Source organism: Nannospalax galili, unplaced genomic scaffold (genome assembly GCF_000622305.1).
Source record: "Nannospalax galili isolate Female #2095 unplaced genomic scaffold, S.galili_v1.0 scaffold110, whole genome shotgun sequence".
Classification (NCBI taxonomy): Eukaryota; Metazoa; Chordata; class Mammalia; order Rodentia; family Spalacidae; genus Nannospalax; species Nannospalax galili.
In genome coordinates, this window is record NW_008328707.1 from 2,176,241 (window position 1) to 2,194,283 (window position 18,043).

The window sequence follows — 18,043 nt, forward strand, 5'->3', positions numbered from 1 at the left end:
AGAAAGTATGTTTTCTATGCATGTGGCATTCAAATTCAGTTAATGTTAGGAGATGAGGGTGAACAGGGAGAGTAAGAAACAGCTAACTAGTGGAAAGATTGAGGACGAAAGGGAAGAGGGATTGGGGAAGTAGATAGAAACAGAAGGTAACAAGAGCAGTGAAACAGGCCCTGAAAGGAAATTAAAATATTATACAGAAGAGGCCAATCTAGAAAGTCCGAAGATGAGGGGATAAAAATGATGGGAAACCACACAGAAGCTGGAGACCCTTTTCTAACATGGCCACTAAGCAACAAGGAAAAATACTTAGGCAGACATTTACAAACAAAACTTCTTAAACCTAATTTGATGGTTTTCCAAAGAAATGTTTAACTCACAGTTTTAAATCTATATTTTTAAAGTAAAAATAAAAAAGGAATGTAAGGAAAACAGACCGAAGGAGGACAAGGGAAATTAAAGGGACATAGAGAAAAGGGAGGTGGAAATAGAGACCCAAATAGGGACAGGAGTAAGCTAGGAAACCAAGAGGCAAAAAGAGAAAATGAAGTGAAATAAAAATAATAATGAAAAGGTTCATTTTTCTTGTCTTTTTAGGCTCAGTTTCCTGGAATCCAAGTACCAAGTTTTGTAACCCTTCAGTCTCACTGGAGACTTGTTAGTTAAGTAAGTCCTCTGTGACATGGCAGCAGGCCCATCCCCCAGCCCATCACCAACCCCAAGCAAATGATCTAAGCCTACCTGCCATTTGCCTTTCCAGAAATCACTGTGTCAAACACTGGCGCTCTCAGCTCAGTGTGTGCTTGTTGTCCAATTACAATGGTGGAAAATTAACCATACAGCAGCGTCTTCATCCATTGGTCACACCTCAGTGTTTCATTTCAATTAAAAACTAGGGGGCTGGAGAGAGGGCTCAGAGGGCTGGAGATATGGCTCAGAGGTTAAGAGCACTTACTGCTTTTGCAGACAACGTGGATTTGTTCCCAGCTCCTGCACGCTAGTGCACAACCCTCTAGTAACTCCTTTTTCTGTCCTCTTCGGCCGCCTGCAAGCACATAGTACACAAAAACTTATGCAAGCACACACACACACACACACACACACACACACACACACGGGCGCACGCATTTTTAAACTTTCAAAAAATTATTTCTGTGTGTATGACTGTATTGCTTGCATGTATGTAAGTAAGTGCACCCATGTGTCCATGCAATACCTGCAAAGGTCAGAAGAGAGCACTGGGTTCCCCTGGAACTGGAATTACGGATAGTTGCCAGCCACCCTGTGGGTGCTAGGAATTGAACCCAGGTCCTATGTAACTGCAGCCAGTGCTCTTAACTAACTAAGCCATCTCTCCAGCCCCACAAATTGATATTTTAACTTAAAGGGAATTATATAGAAAGGGTCCCCAGACCTACAGGTCTGCTAGCACTTGGGCTCTTAGGACTAAAGTGGACTCTTTAGTTTTGACTTTTTAAACCTCATAACCCTGAGATGTGGGTGTGAAAAAGAATGAAGGGCTCAGAATCGTTGGGTAGAATTACATGTAAGCCATCCCAATTCAATGAGGATGGAGCTCTCTCCTCACCCCCTTCCATTTCTTACTCCCATGTTCTATCTCCCCTTCAGAGACGATCCACCTGTCTCTTTTAATACATACCTGGCTTTGAGTAACACTCACACTCAGAAAGTTCTTTACATTTAACCCAAATCCTTTCTCAGTGGAGATTTCAAACAGCTGGTTCCCATTCTGTTTAAGGCACACAGCTGGCCTCTTAGGTACTTCTCAGTAATATTCTTCTATCATCTATCAATAACCTATTGCCTACTCTGTAGAAACTTAACTCATTGCACAGATTTCCACATTCAAGAAAGACAACCATCCCTACTTAAAAACTCAGAGGGAAAGAGGGCAAAAGGGTTAAGTACTTTGTACCTGAAGTATTACCTATCTACTTTTTGTGAAGGCATTGCTAATCTGAAATTTTGGATAGAACAAAGAGTGGTTATATCTGAGGGAAGATATGAAAATGACCAATCATTGACCAACTGTCTACAGCTCTGCTCAAGAACAGCACCTCTTTGTGAGAGCAAAGAGAGGCATCTTAAAATCTTGACAAATAGCAACCAAGGTTGGACCCTCAATGAAATTTGTAACTGTCTTCTCCCCATCACACATCTCAAACTGTTTCTTCTTTAAAGCATTTTTATAAAATCTGCCACAATAGAAAAGATCTTCGGCTGACTTTTAGGAGCAAACAACATGTGTTCAGGAACATCTGTGCTTTTCCCAAGCTTTTTTTTTTTCCATTATTGTCAAGAGAAAAGAAGTTTAGTGGAATGTTTCTCCACAGGGGCACAAGTCTATAATACTCCCTGTTGATTACATATAAAAGACACAAAATATTAGTTTATTAAAAGCAGCTTCAACCATTGCTGTACAAAGCAGTCTTCCGATGGAACAGATTTATGAAGTAACGGCTGAAAGGTATGCAGATCACAAGATCCATGACAAATGTACTTTATTACACGGATCAGAAATTCCATATGTACTAGCAGTTAGTGTACAATGATACACAACACCCAACTAAGACCACTTAAATGTTCTGCTGATATTGAAAACTGTAAAGACACAACATGTGAGTGAGAACGTGTTTCATAAGATAGCATAGTGCCAAGAAAATTCAATGCTTTAGGAAACAAAATACATATAAACCTAATATGCTAGAAAGCTATGCCATTCTTTAAATGAAAATTTGAAAGTCTTTACCCTATTCATTGTTTAAAGCAGATGTTTATAGCATTTTTCCATATTTCAATTTGGAGCTTTTTTGAATGAGGACCAGATTTAACAACTTTAGCAAAATTAAGGAGATTTCAGATTTTGCTATTTTCACTAAGATTCTTTAGTCTATAATCAGGTAGTGCCCAACGACTGGACAGAGCAAAGTAAGTACAAAACATTTTAAACACAACTTGCTACACAGCATTTCTTGACACAAAGGGACTTTTACAAATTTCAACCCAAATTCCAAGCTTTTTAATCTTTCAGCTACATTTCAACCAAGTGGTGGTCCAGCTTGAGCTGGCTCATTTCATCCCCCAGCATCTTAGATAGAGGGTTTCTCTTTAGATGGAATCAGTTTGTCTCTATAATTTCCCATCGTAGACAGTAATTCTATAGTCTGAATAGCACTGCCCATGACTTCACAGTTGCACGACTTTGAACATTACCCCTCCAAACTGTTTCCTGACCTGAAACTAGGGGTAAAAATATGAATTTCTCAGCGTTGTTTTACAGACTCAATAATCTATATGAAGTGTTTAACAAAATAAGCATTTTTAAATGTTGCCTGTTTTGACTTTTATCCTATGAAATGAGTTTTACTTAATATCACATTGTATTTTCCATCTGCTTTAAAATAAGTGCAAAAAATAAAACTTTGGGGGGGCTACAGAGATGTCAGCAGTTAAGAGCACTTGCTGCTATTGGGGTTCAGTTCCCAATATCCACATAGCAGCACACAAACATCTGTTCCTGGGGAATCTAATGCCCTCTTCTGGTCTCTGCCAGTACTGCACACACATGGTACACATGCATATATGCAGGCAGGCAAAATACTCATACACATAAAAAATAAAACTTTTTTTTTAAAAAGCCTTTGGAAATCAACTATGTAAACCTTGTGCGTGTTGTGTGTGCCTGTGTTGTGTGTGTGTGTGTGTGTGTGTATGCAGGGGCACTTACCTGTGAGTACACTCAGAGGTCAGAGGATGCTGGGTATGCTACTCTATATCACCCTCTGCCTTAGTCCCTTGAGGCAATTCTCCTTTGAACCTGAAGCTCCCAAGCCCTAGAAATCCTCCTGTCTACCTCTTCCCTGCCATACACACACAACACTAAGGTTACAGGCACGTGACCATTCCCAGCTTTTTACATAGGTTCTGGGGATTTGAACTCGGGTCCTATGTTTGTGTAGCAAATGTTCTTACCTGCTGAGCTATCTCCCTAGCCTGAGCTATGTAAAACTTAAGATTTCTTTTGTGAATAGGCCCAAACCTGACCTGGTTTCTGTCAGCTTGACACTTGGGGATGCAGAGTGGCCTTTGACCTAGTGTATGTACCTGAAAGTCTCCTCTCATCCCCAAACATGTTCCTGTAAAACTGCTGTGTCTCTGCAGCAAAGTGATGTTCTATGCTGGTGAATATAACGGAAAAAATGCTGTGCAGGACCTAGCACAAATCTGAGTCACTCAGCCAATTGGCATGAGCTAGTGAGATTAGTCAACAGCTCAAAATCTGCAGTTCAATCATGGTATTTATTTGGCAATTCCTTGTGGTGTCTTTAGAGTCCCCTTTTCCCCAGTTTTGTGCCTAATTTTCACTAAACTATGCATTATTATCATCCTTCACTGTGTCCTTCAGGACATTTCAAGGACTTGAATCAAGTCATTTATAGCCAGTTACTTTTTCTTCTCCAACTCCTAAAACTCATACCCCAGATACATGGATGTAAATTTTGAAAACACTGAATTTCTTTATAAGTAAAGAAATCACTGTGTATTTTAAGTAGCATGTGAACTATGGGGAAATGTGTATCTACATTAATGTGATAGCAATGAAACAAAATGTAGTCAAGGCCAACTTGCCAGGCATGATGTCACATGCCTCTCAGTACTAGAGAAGCTGAGGCAGGAGGATTATTGCAAATTTGAGGTCAGCTGGAGTTATGAATACTGGGCTAGCCAAGGCTACATTAACAAGACCCTGTCTTAAAATTCAAATAAGCCATAAAAACTGTCAAAACACAAATCCTACTCGATTCTACTTTAGGACTTCAACAGCTGGTCACTTTTCACTAACACCCTTGATCTATGGCCTCTACTTTTGGATCAGTCAGTGCATTTCTAATGAAATGTTATATAGGGAAATCCAGTCTGGCTTCCTTTCAGAGATTTGAGGAGGGGTCTACAAATCATTATTTTTTTAAAAATATATTTTATTATTTTTTATGTGTATGAGTGCATTGCCTGAATGTATCTAAGTGTACCTGTGTCATGCAATGCCCACGGAGTCAGAAGAGGGCGTCAGATCCCCTGGAACTGGAGTTATGTATGGTTGTTAGCCACCATGTGAGTGCTGGGAAATCAAACCCAGGTCCTCTGCAAGAACAGTCAGTGCTCTTATCCACTGAGCCATCTCTTCAGCCCCCTCTTCTTCTGATCTTGAATCAACAAAAATCCCATGGATTAAGCCAAATAAAAGGCTAAGATTATCTTTTTTCTCTGGGAAATTTTGTGCACTCTCGAAAGGCAGAATCACTGTAAGAATACAGCCTTTGGAACTGGACCTTAATTTGGATTTCAGCTGTCCTGGTTTTAGCTAGATGGCCCATGCACCTCAGTTTCCTCATGTACAAATAACATTGCCAACAAACTCAAAGGATTTCTGGGTGAATTAAATGAGGAAATACTTTTACAATTAGTTTTTCTTATTTTCTTTAAAAATAAAAAAAGTTCCATTCCATTCCTAACGTGGGTTAGTCTTGTTTCAGTCTAATTCCAAAAGTGATGTGCTGCTTAGCTTGAGCTCCACCTGGTGGTTTTATAGCAATTCCCTAAGAAACATCAAAACGATGACAAATTTTAAAAGATGAGCTATTTATATAAAAAGACTATGTTGTTCTTCTCAAGATATAAGGTTTTAAGAATAAAGCGACAAAGAAGTTATCAAACCCCTACCTAATTTTGGAATGTTAGTCTAAATTTCCCACCAAAATCTGAGGTGGGAAGAATCCTCCCAGACCCACAGGTCAACTCAAGTGTCTTAGACTCACCACAGGAGGTCATGTCTGGCAGTCACCTTCCCAGAGGCCATGATTCCTCAAATGTTGTGTTGTATTTCTGTGGGGCAGGGGACATGGGGTGTACACAGAGGTGGCACATGGAGGCCCGTTAGGTGTCTTCCTTAAACTGCTCTCTGCTTTTTAAAAAACATTTTTTGACAGATTTTTGTGTATGAGTGCTTTGTCTACATGTACATGAGTGCACCATGTGCATGCAAACACCACAGAGGTCAGAAGAGGGTATTAGATCCCCTGGACCTGGAGTTACAGTTGTTGGTTACCATGCAGGTACAGGGTCCTCTGGAAGGGCTCAACTTTTGAACCATGTCTCCCCAAATCCCCACCTTTTAAAGACAAGGTCTCTCTCATTATACCAGAGTTCATGATGAACCATTTGGCCAGACTGGCTGACTAGCAGATCACTTTTCATTAGTCACCTGGTCACTAATGACCTTGGCCTATACCATGGGATCATTCTCCTATCTGTTTCCCTAGCACTGAGATTAGAGGCACATGCACATGCCCCTGGGTCTGGATTTTTGTGGGGGTACTGGGGATCCAAACTTAGGTCCTCATGCTTGTGTGATCAGTACTTGAGCTCAAAGCTTCTAACACGGGTGTCAAATTGAGGTTATGAGATATATAAAATGTGTATAATAAACCTCTGGAATTGATTTCTTGTTCAACTTGGAGGAAATCTAGTTAGAGAACATCTGAAAATGCTGTTAAATTTTAAATGGAGCTGAAAGTGTGTAACATTAACATAAACAATGCCTATAGTATCCTGGTAGTAGCTTAAAAGTATGCTTTCTACTTCAGAAACATTTATGTATTTTCCCCTCGCAAACACTGTTATTCACAACTATAACAAGAAGGAACAAAGACCATGAATAACATCTATCTTCCAGTTCCTTTTGTTTTCTTTTCACCCCTAAGTACAGGGATCAAACCGAGTGCCTAGTATACGCTGGGCAAGGATTCTACAACCAAGCTACACCCCCTGCCTTTTCTTGCTTTCAAAGAATGTTTAAGTTATTCACTAACTTTTCAATGACCTATTGAGTAAACTGAGGACAGCCTATAATACTGATTTCAAACTTTCACTGGCATTAAATTTTAGATTCCCATCTCCTACAGGATTTGGGTATATCTATGCCTGACAGTATGATTGGCAAAGTCTGTGGCCTCATGGCCAAGTAGTCTTAAACACAGTTCATTTTTTAACTTAGTTTTCCTGTGATTTTCTTCTGTGCAAGTGCACAGCTCCCAGCTTTCCTACTGTCTGGAAAGTCCCTGAAGTTTCAGATGGAATTCTAAATTTAAGTGAGTGAAATTAATGAGGTATAGCAGGACAGGTTTTACTAAAATTCATCTCAATACCAACACTTCAAAGTTATTCTACGTCTAAGAAAATTAGTTTCAAAGAGTCAAAGTTGGGCTGGTTCTTGTTACTACTAGATCACTTTATAAAACTATATTAATCTTGCTGGGAGTAGTGGTGCACGCCTGTAGTCCCAGCACTCAGGAGGCAGAGGCAGGCAGGTCTCTGTGAGTTCAAGGCCAGCCTGGTCTTCACAGTGAGTTCCAGGCCAGCTGGGGCTACAGGGAGACCCTGTTTCAAAAAGATCAAAAAACAAACAAAAAAACCTATATTAATCTTATGAATTTTAAGTATGTACCATTTCCCAACTTGATATGTGCACATGTATTTTAACCAAACATTCAGAGAAACTGATTCTACATGATACTCTATAAAACACTGCACTGTTTCATTAAGCCACAAAATATTAAAACCATAGAACACCCATTTTTAGGGAAAACCTGACATGTTTTAATTTCCTAAAAAGTACACAAAATTAGACTTTTTTTGGTCTTTTTTTCCAGCTGGCCTGGAACTCGCTATGTAGACCAGGTTGGCTTTGAACTCAGAGATCTGCCTGTCTGCCTCAAGTTCTGGGATCAAAGGTGTGTGCACCACGCCCAGCAAAATTTAAAGACTTTTAAAACTGAACCATCATCTCTTTTAGTACTGGGAAACAAATTTATACCAAAGAAAACATAAAACTTCCAAGATCTACACACAAAATATCTTTTATTATGAACAAAATAAAACCTCCAAGTAAGTTCTGTTTGTAAGATCCACTGATATCCTTTATTTTTATTTTATGTGAGTGAACTGCCTACATGTATGTAACTGTGCCATGTGGTACAATGCTTGTGGAAGTCAGAAAGGGTATCAGAGCCTGTGGAACTGGAGTTAAGGACAGTTCTTAGGCATTATGTGGGTGCTGGGAACTGAACCCAAGTCTTCTGAAAGAACAGCCAGTTCTCTTAACCATCTATCCCCTGTCCTTTTTTACAAAGATTTTAGTTTTTAATTATGTGTGTATTTATCTATGAGTTTGTGCACATGAGTGCAGGTGCCTGTGGAGGGCAGAAGAGGGCGTAGATCCCCTGGAGTCAAAGCTACAGGCTGTTGGTTGTAAGCAGCATGACATGGGTGCTAGAAAACCAACCCGGGTCCTCTCCAAGAGTAGCATGCACTCTTAATTGTGAGCCATCTCTCTAGTCACTTGATGTCTTGTTTTTAAATATGCTGATATAATGGCTTTCTATTTGAATTCTGTCAGTATTTCAGGTTTTATCTGATGCACTGAATATAACTGCATGTTGTTACATCAAGCAATTATAACCACATCAATACTTGACAAGATTGATAATACTTGGATACTGGTCATATACAATTAAAATTTCTGTATAGTTTTCCTTCATCAAAGGAGTTATTTTATTCAAGTTCCTGAAACAAACTGGAGGAGCTATTTTGATTCCAAACTAGAGAAGTAGACCAAATTAAAATATGAAAACAAATAGCTCCCACATAGTGAGAGCTGAAATCAATTCAGACATTCCAATGCAACTTCTGTCCCATGTGGCACTTCTCACGTTTTAAGAGTCTACCAGGCCAAACCCTTGGCTGCCTTTGCCCTGTTCTTCCCCTTTCCTTTCTGTCTCTTTGCCTTCAGCTTTTTTCTCTGCCTCTGGTTCATCCATACTGGGTACTGTCCATGCTGATCTAGAAGAGTCTTTGTGCTTCTCTTAATCTCAGTTTCCATTTTCATGTCATCTAAAAACAACCAACAGAAAAACTATTAACATTTCATGCATGAAAAACAACCCTGTAAAAGCACATGAAAGCATCAAGAACGTTAGAACAAAAGGTAGTCTGAAAGTATCGAGAGAAAAAGGTTTTGTAGCACCCTTTGACTCTGTACAGCAAAGTCGACATAATCAAACACACCTTGCTCTATGTTCCTAAAATCATCAATGAAAAAAATGCAACTAGGGAAATAGTGTCTCCATTAAGGAAGATTTTTCTGAAGAGTGTTCTCTTTGGGGCTCAGGAGATGGCTCTGTTGGTAAAGTGCCTACTGTGCAAGGATGAGGACTTGAGTTGGGATCCCAGCACCCACGTGAAAACTGGACATGGCAGCTTCTGTCTGTAACCCCAGAGAGTAGGGGTGGGGGTCTCTCATGGGGACAGGTGAATCCCTGAAGTTCCCTGGCCAGCTAGTTCAGCCAACTGATGAGCGCTGGGCTGGGTCCAATAAGACACCTTGGCTCAAAAAAAGGTGGAGCATGATAGAGGGAGACATCCAACCAAACATCAACCTCTGGCCTCCACATCAGGTACGTACACACGTACACACACACACACACACAAAACAAAAATAAAAAAAAAATAAAAAAATGTTTTCCTCATGTCATTTGGAATAATAAAGTTAAATGGACAACAATTAGGATGCATGATTTGGATTCACCACATCAGCAAAGAAGTATATTTACACACACACAAGTTCTAAGACCCCTCCTCATAGTAAGTGATCCCTCAGTTAAGTAAGATAGTTAATAAGCAGTGTGCCCAGGGCTGGAGAGATGGCTCAGTGGTTGAGAGCACTGACTGCTCTTGCAGAGGACCCAGGTTCGATTCCCAGCACCCACATGGCGCTACTAACCATCCTTAACTCCAGTTCCAGGGGAATCCGAAGCCCTCTTCTGACCTCCATGGCATTGCACGACACGGGTGCACTCACGTACATGCAGGCAATACACTCATACACATAAAATAAAAAGAATAAATAAAATATTAAAAAAAAAAAAGAAGCAGTGTGCCCATACTTCTAAGGGACAGGCCTTAGAAGTAAAAGAACTGATTAGGAATGTTCTTCAACTAAATCCTACTTATCTTAGTATGTATTTTTAGTTTATGAGTGTTTTGCCTGCATATAAGTAAATGCACCTACACATGCAGTGCCCACAGAGGCCAGAAGAGGGCGTCAGACCCCCTGGAACTGGAGTTGCATGGTTGGTAGCCACCATGTAGGTGTTGGAAACCAAACGTGGGTCCTCTGCAAGAGCAGCCAGTGCTCTTAACCACTAGCCATCTCTCCATCTTACCTACTTATCTTAAACTTCTTGATAGTGATCAGTTGAGGTTGTAATGACAGATGGGCATAAAACAGTACGACTTACACATTCTGGGACTGCCATTTTTCCTTTCTCCATATAACACTCACGAGACACAGCTGTGCTTTCTGCAGTGAAACCTATCTACAGGATAGGAACATACCTAGAACGTCCCTCTCCAAGACCTAACCATGGTATCTAAGATCTTCTGTTATCTTTACTACCTGACATCACACACACACACACGCGCGCACACACACACACACACACACACACACGTCATTATGTCATTATTATTCAGCATAACAGCAGGTATGGAAGCAGCTGCTGAGAGATTATTGGTGGGTTCCACCTAGGGTCCATGTAAGCTCCTTGTCCTCATGTAATTCACAATTTTCTGTTAAAGGGAAAACAAAGGAGACAAAAAGAAAACTCCATTGGCTTCTGGAAATATCTAAACCAAACTGACTTGGGAGGCTCTGATAAACACGTGGAAAGAAACTTGTATGTTTGAAGCAGAGGTGACAGAATCTGATTTATATTTTAAAAAGATCAAGATGGTTCATCCATAGAAAAAAGAAACAAGAGCAAAAGAGGAAGCAAAAAAGTTAGGATCATGGGACAGGCAAAGGCTGCTGGTCATCTGGAGAAAAACGGATACATTCCAAGGTAATTTGGATCTAAACAAATATTTGCTAATGGCTTAGATATGGGGACGAAGAAAGAGGGGTAGAGGCTTAAGAAATTGTGTAAGCAGTCAAAGGAAGAAAAGGAGAAACACATACATGAAAGGACTATACTCAAAAACACGGGTAACTAAACAGGGAGACTGTCCTCACCTTCAGTTCCATTCCCACTTAGTTCCTGAACACTAACAGAAATTAGGGCACCTACACATTTTCCAGGCAGAAAAATGGGAGAATTCTTCTCTAAAGGTAATAAGAAAAAAGGAGAGAAACAAATTCTAAAACAGTAAATATCCTAACAAAATCTAGAGTCACTCCAATTATTCCACAGGTCTCCAAGTTGATACACCCTCCCCACAAACCTGATACTCCCCTACACCTGGCTTCCAGCCATTTTACTGCCTCATTTAAATATGAACAACTCACTAAAATATGAGTAGTGATCGGGCATTTGAAAAACACCTTAGAGAGACAAGCATAAAAGAACTGAAGGATGAAGACAAGGTAGTCAGAACCTGAGAGAAAACAATGCATACATTTCTGTTCAAATTCCAAAAGCAAGTGAAAATTAATGCCCTCGATGAGATAAAATAGCTACCTAGTAAAAGCAGGAAGCTATAAAAAAGTGAAAAGAAAAAAAAATGGAAATGGAAAAATAATAGATATTAAGTAGCACAAAACCTACAAAATAAAATTGAGGAAGCCAGACAATGTAACAAAAAAGAAAGCAAGCAGAGTTCAATGTAAGAGACTCAGGAGTGCAAGGGCACCTCGGTCCAGAATTTATAAACTAAAATGCAACAACAACAAGACAGACAATCCAATTTTAAAAAGAGGCAAAGGACTTAAATCACAGTAAGATACTTCATACCCTTAAGGGTGGCAATAATAAAACTAACAATGGAAAGTAAGTCCTAACATTGCTAATGGAATATATAATGGTGTGGCTGATGTTGGAAACAGCAAGCAAAGAATGACCCAGCATTCCATTCAGGGAAGTTGGACTATCCAAAGTACTGAAAACAGGCATTCAAACAAACTTATACTCTAAAGTTCACTAGACCACAGAAGCATGGAAGTAACTCAGATGCCAACTAACCATGGGTAATTAACTGTGCTATACACAATGAACTAGTGTTTAACCTAAAAAAGGAAGTATTGATCTATGCTAAAACAAGAGTGAACCTCCAAAATTAACACTGAACTAAAAGAACCTCTGCGGCATTGCACGACACGGGTGCATTCACATACATGCAGGCAATACACTCATACACATAAAATAAAAAATAAAATATTTTTTTTAAAAAAGAGGCACAAAGGACTGGAGAGGTAGCTCAGTGGTTAAGAGTACTGGCTGTTGTTTCAGAGGACCGGGGTTTGGTTCCCAAGACCTACATGGTAGATCTTTAACTCAAGTTCCAGGGGTCCACTGCCCTCTTCTGGTCTCCCCTGGCATATTTTGTACCTGGTGCACTTACATACATGCTGGCAACACACACACATAAAATAAAAATAATTTTTTTTTTTAAGGAGGCAAGCTGGGCATGGTGGTACATGCCTTTAATCCCAGTACTCAAGAGGCAAAGGCAGACAGATCTCTGTGAATTCAAAGCTAGCCTGGTCTACATAGCGAGTTCCAGGCCAGCCAGGGCTACAAGGAGACCCTGTCTCAAAAAGACCTCAAACCCCCCCACCCCCAAAAAAATTGTTGGGAGGGGGGCTGGAGAGATGGTTCAGAGGTTAAGAGCACTGACAGCTCTTGCAGCGGACCTGGATTTGATTCCCAGCACTCACACGGCAGCTAACAACTGCCCTTAACTCCAGTTCCAGGGGATCCAACACCCTCTTCTGACCTCCTCAGGCACTACACGACAAGGGTGCACTTACACACATGCAGGCAATACATTCATACACATAAAAGTAATAAATAAAGGAGGCATAGAAGATCACATATTGTGTAATTCCATTTATATGCTATAGCCCAAATAGGAAATCCATACAGACAGTAAACATTAGTGGCTGTTAAGAGGTCTAGGAGTTGGTGGAAGAGGGAAAGAAACTGCCAAATGGGTACAGGGTTTCCTTTAGGAGTGATGAAAATGTTTCAGAACTAGGGGACTGGTACACAACATTGTGAATGTCTGAAAGGCCACTGAGTTGTACACATTAAAATGGTCAAAGTCACACGGAAAAATGAGAGCAAGGAAAAGTGAAGGCACAGACGTGACAAAATGAAGGGCAGGAACATGATGGAAGGGCCAGGCCAAGCAAAACCAAGTGTTCAAAGCTTTCCAGGACAGCTGAAACAAAGCAGGAGACCAACAGAAATGTAAGAGCAAAGAGGAGATTTTTCCCTTTGGAGGAATGGGAATGATAACATCTAGGATTAGAAACTCTGGGGATACTGTTCTCCTTGACTTTATGTAAGAGTCCACATAAATATACTTTAAGAGCTGGTATTGTGAATGTTTATTTAGCCTGTTGCCAAATTGGTACGCTAAGATGGGAAAAACCAATGAGCCTTTTCTTGGCTGAAACTAGCATTATACATAGCCTCAATATTCAAACTATAATTAATATACAGAGTTCTCTAAAATATGTCAACATAAAGTAAAATTCTTTAATTTCAGAGTAGTGCATTGAATTCACACAATGAAAACTGGGTCTTGCAAAGAATACAAGAAAAACCTCTGTCTAACCTGCCCAAATCCTGAATGAACTGTGTACCCACCCAATGAGGGCTGTCTAAGCTTGTTCCTATAGTATCACCTATTCCTGATGACACACTCAGGCTGCTGTATAATCACTAAATTGATTCTAAATAACCCATAGCATGCTTATTCACATAAACTGACTGTAAACAGTTTAGCACAGAATCCCTAGTACAACTATAAGTCTTCAAAGAATATAGATATGGACATAACAACTATGCCAGGGAGAAGCAGAAACGGAAGGTCAAAAAAGCGTAAGAGAAAACGGAAAGAACTATTAGCATTGAAATACAGCTCACCATTTTCATCTTCCACCACACACTGCATTTTCTCTTGGCAATGTTTGGGGACCACCACGGTTGCAATCTCTTGAACATCTTTCATTAAAACATCACTGTCTACTTTGAGAATACTTTGAAGTCTGCTGAGCTCCTTTGGGGCATTCTTTTTTCTCTTTTCGGCACGCATCTTCCTTTTCCACTTACTCCGTAAGCTTTTAGCCATGATTTACCTAGCAATTAAGAAAAACACATATACGAAAGAAAATAATTTACTATTAAAAAAAATATAGGCAAACCCTTAAATATGTGACAAGCAGTTAAGCAGTTATCTTTATAAAGCAAAAACAGAAAGTTACTTATTCACTCCATTCAAGATTCATGATGACAGCCGGGTGTGGTGGCACACACCTTTAATCCCAGCACTCAGGAGGCAGAGACAAGCGGATGTCTCTGAGATTCAGGCCAGCCTCCTCTCCATAAAGTTTCAGGCCAGCTGGGGCAACCAGAGACCCTGCCTCAAAAATACAAAAAAAAAAAAAAAAAAAAAAAAACAAGAAACAAAAATCCCAAGATTTATGATGGTTTCATGTGTAGCTTCTGTGAGGATCAAGGAAGCACATACAGCCATTAAGTGACAAGAACGTCAAATGACCCTGGCATGGTGGTCCAAGCCTTTAATCCCAGCACTTTGGAGGCAGGGGCACACGGATATCTCTAAGTTCCGGGCCAGGTCTACATTGTGCGTTCCAGGCCAGCCATGGCCACATAATGAGATCCTGTCTCAAACACAAAAAAAATGAACGTCAAATCATTTTTTGTAGTCTACGATAAACTATAAATCAACCCAATTATCAAAACTCCTTACTCCCTTTACAGGATAGTTAACTTCCCCAGAAATACAAAGCATCATTACCTTACATTTGTTTATGCAGCAGCTTACGAGTCACAAAACGATTTACATTACAACAACATCCACTGCAACCCCCAAAGAGGGCTGGAGGCTTGTCCCCTGCCTCCAACTCTCATCTCGCTCTTCCCCGCCACCCGCAGTCTCCATGTACACTTGAACAAAGCCCACACCATGTCCACTTCGGTCCCGTCACATTCGCTGCTCCTAGGTCTGGGAACCGCTCTTCTCAAGCTAGGTCTTTTCGGTTCAATACTTCTGTGGTCTCTGTAAGCCCCTCCCTAAGGACCGGTTTCAACCCGACTACTAGGTCTCCCCGAGAGGCCTGCGAGTAAGTAGGGCCTATTCACCGCGAGCTCGCTCCGAGGTTCGGCTTTGCACACAGCGGGTTAGGCAAATTGTGGCCGGACTAGCCGAGTAGCGTAAGAACGCCAGCACAAACTGGCTGAGACCAGCCACACTGTCCGTGCAGACTTGTGGTGAGCCAACGGCCCGCTGTATCACCCGCGCTTCACTACCCTCCACGGCCTGGAAACCGAGGGCCGCCCCACGCCCTACGCAGGCCAGGCCGGAGCCCCGTATCGCCAGGCGCCGGTGCGGAGGTAGAGAACGACACCAAGTCCCCCTCGGACAGAACGGAGCCCGGGAGCCCACCGAACTCACCGGAGAAACACAAACACGCACCACACGCGCCTCACCGCCGGAAGCTTCCGTACTTCCGCCTTCCGGCCAGGGGGCGCAAGGCACGCCGGGAACTTTGGGAGGCGGGGTCTTCGGAGACCCAGCACTGATGCTCTCCTGGACCTCCTGGCTTAGCTGTCGGAAGTGTTTGGGGAAGGCAGAAGGGAACTCTAGTCAGGCGCAGAAGGGCTCCCGGAGCCCGGCCCAGGACCCTGCCTGTCAGGGAAGGAAGGCGGTGGTACGACCTCATCGCACTGCGCAGTGAACTGGGTACCAAATAACTGAAAGCAACACTTTCGTTAGGTCCACCAGCAGTTTGTATAAAAGAAATTCTAACGGTCAGATGGCCTTAGATGCTTTTAAGTACCTTTAATCCACTCCTTCATTAGAACACTCAAGCATGAACTCTGTAATAGGCACTTTGACAAAGTTGGAAGAACGGGGCTGGAAAGGGCTCAGCACTCAAAGCATCTGAGTTTAATCCCCAGAGCCCACAAAAAATAAAAATGAATTTAAAAAGCCAGCGCTGGGGAAACAGGCACTGGAATTCCTTGCGCTCACCAGCCAGCCTAGCAGACGTGTCAAGTACCAGGAAAAATAAAAAAGACGAATGGCACCTATACACATGTGCACCTGCACATAGGCACACACACACACACACACACACACACACACACACACACACAGAAAAACGCTGGAAGGAGCCTATGGAAGTAGATGCACAGTAATACTTAATACTGGACAGGAAACAACTGATTGCCCATCTAAAAGACATGCTATACAACTGGCACCAGCCTGTGAAGGATTATCCCCCCCCAGCCAGTTAGACCTTTCCTTGGATTTCTTGAGGCTCATAGATGGAAAAGATTTCTGTAATTCACATGGTTACTCCCAATTCCCTAGATGACTGGACTTCAGGGGGCTCAGAAAGCCTGCAACTCCAGCTCCAGGGGATGCAATGCCCTCTGCTGTCCTCCTCTGCAGGAACCTTGCACAGACAGCAAATGCTCACACTGACATACATACACAACAATAAAAATAAAATTTTGAGATTAATAAAAATAGAATTATAACATCACACTAAGTAAAAGTTATGTGAATGTACTTTCTCAAAGTGTCGTTGTGGGTGGTTGTGTGTTTTTATGTGTGTGGGAGCACATGTACATGTAGAGGCCTGAAGTTGATGTTATGTGTCTTCCACAATTACTCACCTTATTTTTAAAGATGGGTTCTTTTGAAGGAAGATCATCCACTTCAAGTGATCCTGACAGGCTGGTGCAAAATGTCATGAGAGCTCATCCAGTCACTCAGAACTGTATGCATTTTAAAACTTACCATAATTGTATACTGTTCAAGGCCAGCCTGGAATACATGAGACCCTGTCTCAAAAAACAGCCTGGACGATGCACAGGCCCCTCTCCAACCCGCAGGCCTCTCAACAGGGTAGGTCGATGGCGTCCTCCACGCCTTGACTCCCCCAGCCTCATTCACCCTTCATCTCCCCTCCTAGCCTGGGTCCTGTCCCATTCCTTGTCTTGGCGCCCCAGGCGCAAGGGGAACCACCACTGCTTCCTGATCCTATGCATCCAGACGAACTCACTTCCTTCTCAGGTCCCCAGGAGCACTCTGGGCCAGGCCCCACCCTCACCACCCTCTGCTTCCCTGGGCCTGCAAGACCCTCCAGCCTCTTTCTTGGACGCCAGGGGCTGACCTTTCCTCTTCCTGATCCTTTACATCTAGACCAACCCAGCTCCTCAGGGCAGTCCCCAGGAGCCCTTGGGGCCACTTCTGCCCCCATCTTCTTTTGCATCTCTGGGTGGCATGGCCACCACCTGCCCTAGACCAGCATCTTTCTGGGCCCAGCTCCCAGGCCAGTCCAACCCCCAAATTTCTGAGGCCAAAAATTTTCCTGGAGGGATCCAGACCTTAGGAGAAAGCCTGAGAGCATCTGATCCTCATTTGACTTGGGCCTCTGTGGGAACTCCTGAAGACAAAAGCAATCCGGCCACTCCAATATAAAATCAAAAGAGAGAACTGGAAGCTTAGACAAACCAGCTTTTCATGCCTGAAAAGTCAACCAAAAGGACACATAAAGTTCACAAAAAGAAGCAGACCTAAATGTGAAGGCTTGAGTCTCACACAAGAATCAGAAACTACAAAACAAATTCACATGTCAAAATCACAGAGAAAAAATAACATGAAAAACCAAAATAACATATCCTCACCAAATACCAACAGTCCTCTGGAGGAGTAAAATGAGACCCCCTAGAGATAATGCAGGACATGGAACTCAAAAGAATAATTATAAACATGATAAAAATTTTCAGTGAATTCAAAGAACATACAAAGAAATCAAAGAACTGAAGGAAGACAGGGATGAACTTCTGAATGAATTCAGAAAAGAGTTAGAAATATTGAAGAATACTTAGGCTGAAATGAAGAAAGAAGTGAAACACTCAGTAAGCCAATT

At 41.8% G+C, this 18,043-nt stretch overlaps 1 protein-coding gene across 1 annotated transcript; it reads right to left on the reverse strand.

The window, feature by feature from the left end:
• Window positions 1-7,918: 7,918 nt before the first annotated feature.
• Llph (LLP homolog, long-term synaptic facilitation factor) lies at window positions 7,919-15,724 on the reverse strand. Its single transcript, XM_008829088.3, has 3 exons — window positions 15,556-15,724; window positions 14,004-14,215; window positions 7,919-8,967 (listed from the first exon to the last, which is right to left on the reverse strand). The coding sequence occupies exons 2-3, from the start codon at window positions 14,206-14,208 to the stop codon at window positions 8,798-8,800; spliced, it is 375 nt and encodes a 124-aa protein (XP_008827310.1). The 5' UTR covers window positions 14,209-14,215; window positions 15,556-15,724; the 3' UTR covers window positions 7,919-8,797.
• Window positions 15,725-18,043: the final 2,319 nt, after the last annotated feature.

What these genes read in the sequence shown, in the direction of transcription:
- Llph (XM_008829088.3), bottom strand. Translation starts at nt 14,208, where the DNA reads ATGGCTAAAAGCTTACGGAGTAAGTGGAAAAGGAAGATGCGTGCCGAA. An exon ending in TGTGGTGGAAGATGAAAATG is followed by an intron (nt 8,968 to 14,003) that starts GTGAGCTGTATT and finishes GGTTGTTTTTAG; the next exon opens with ATGACATGAAAATGGAAACT.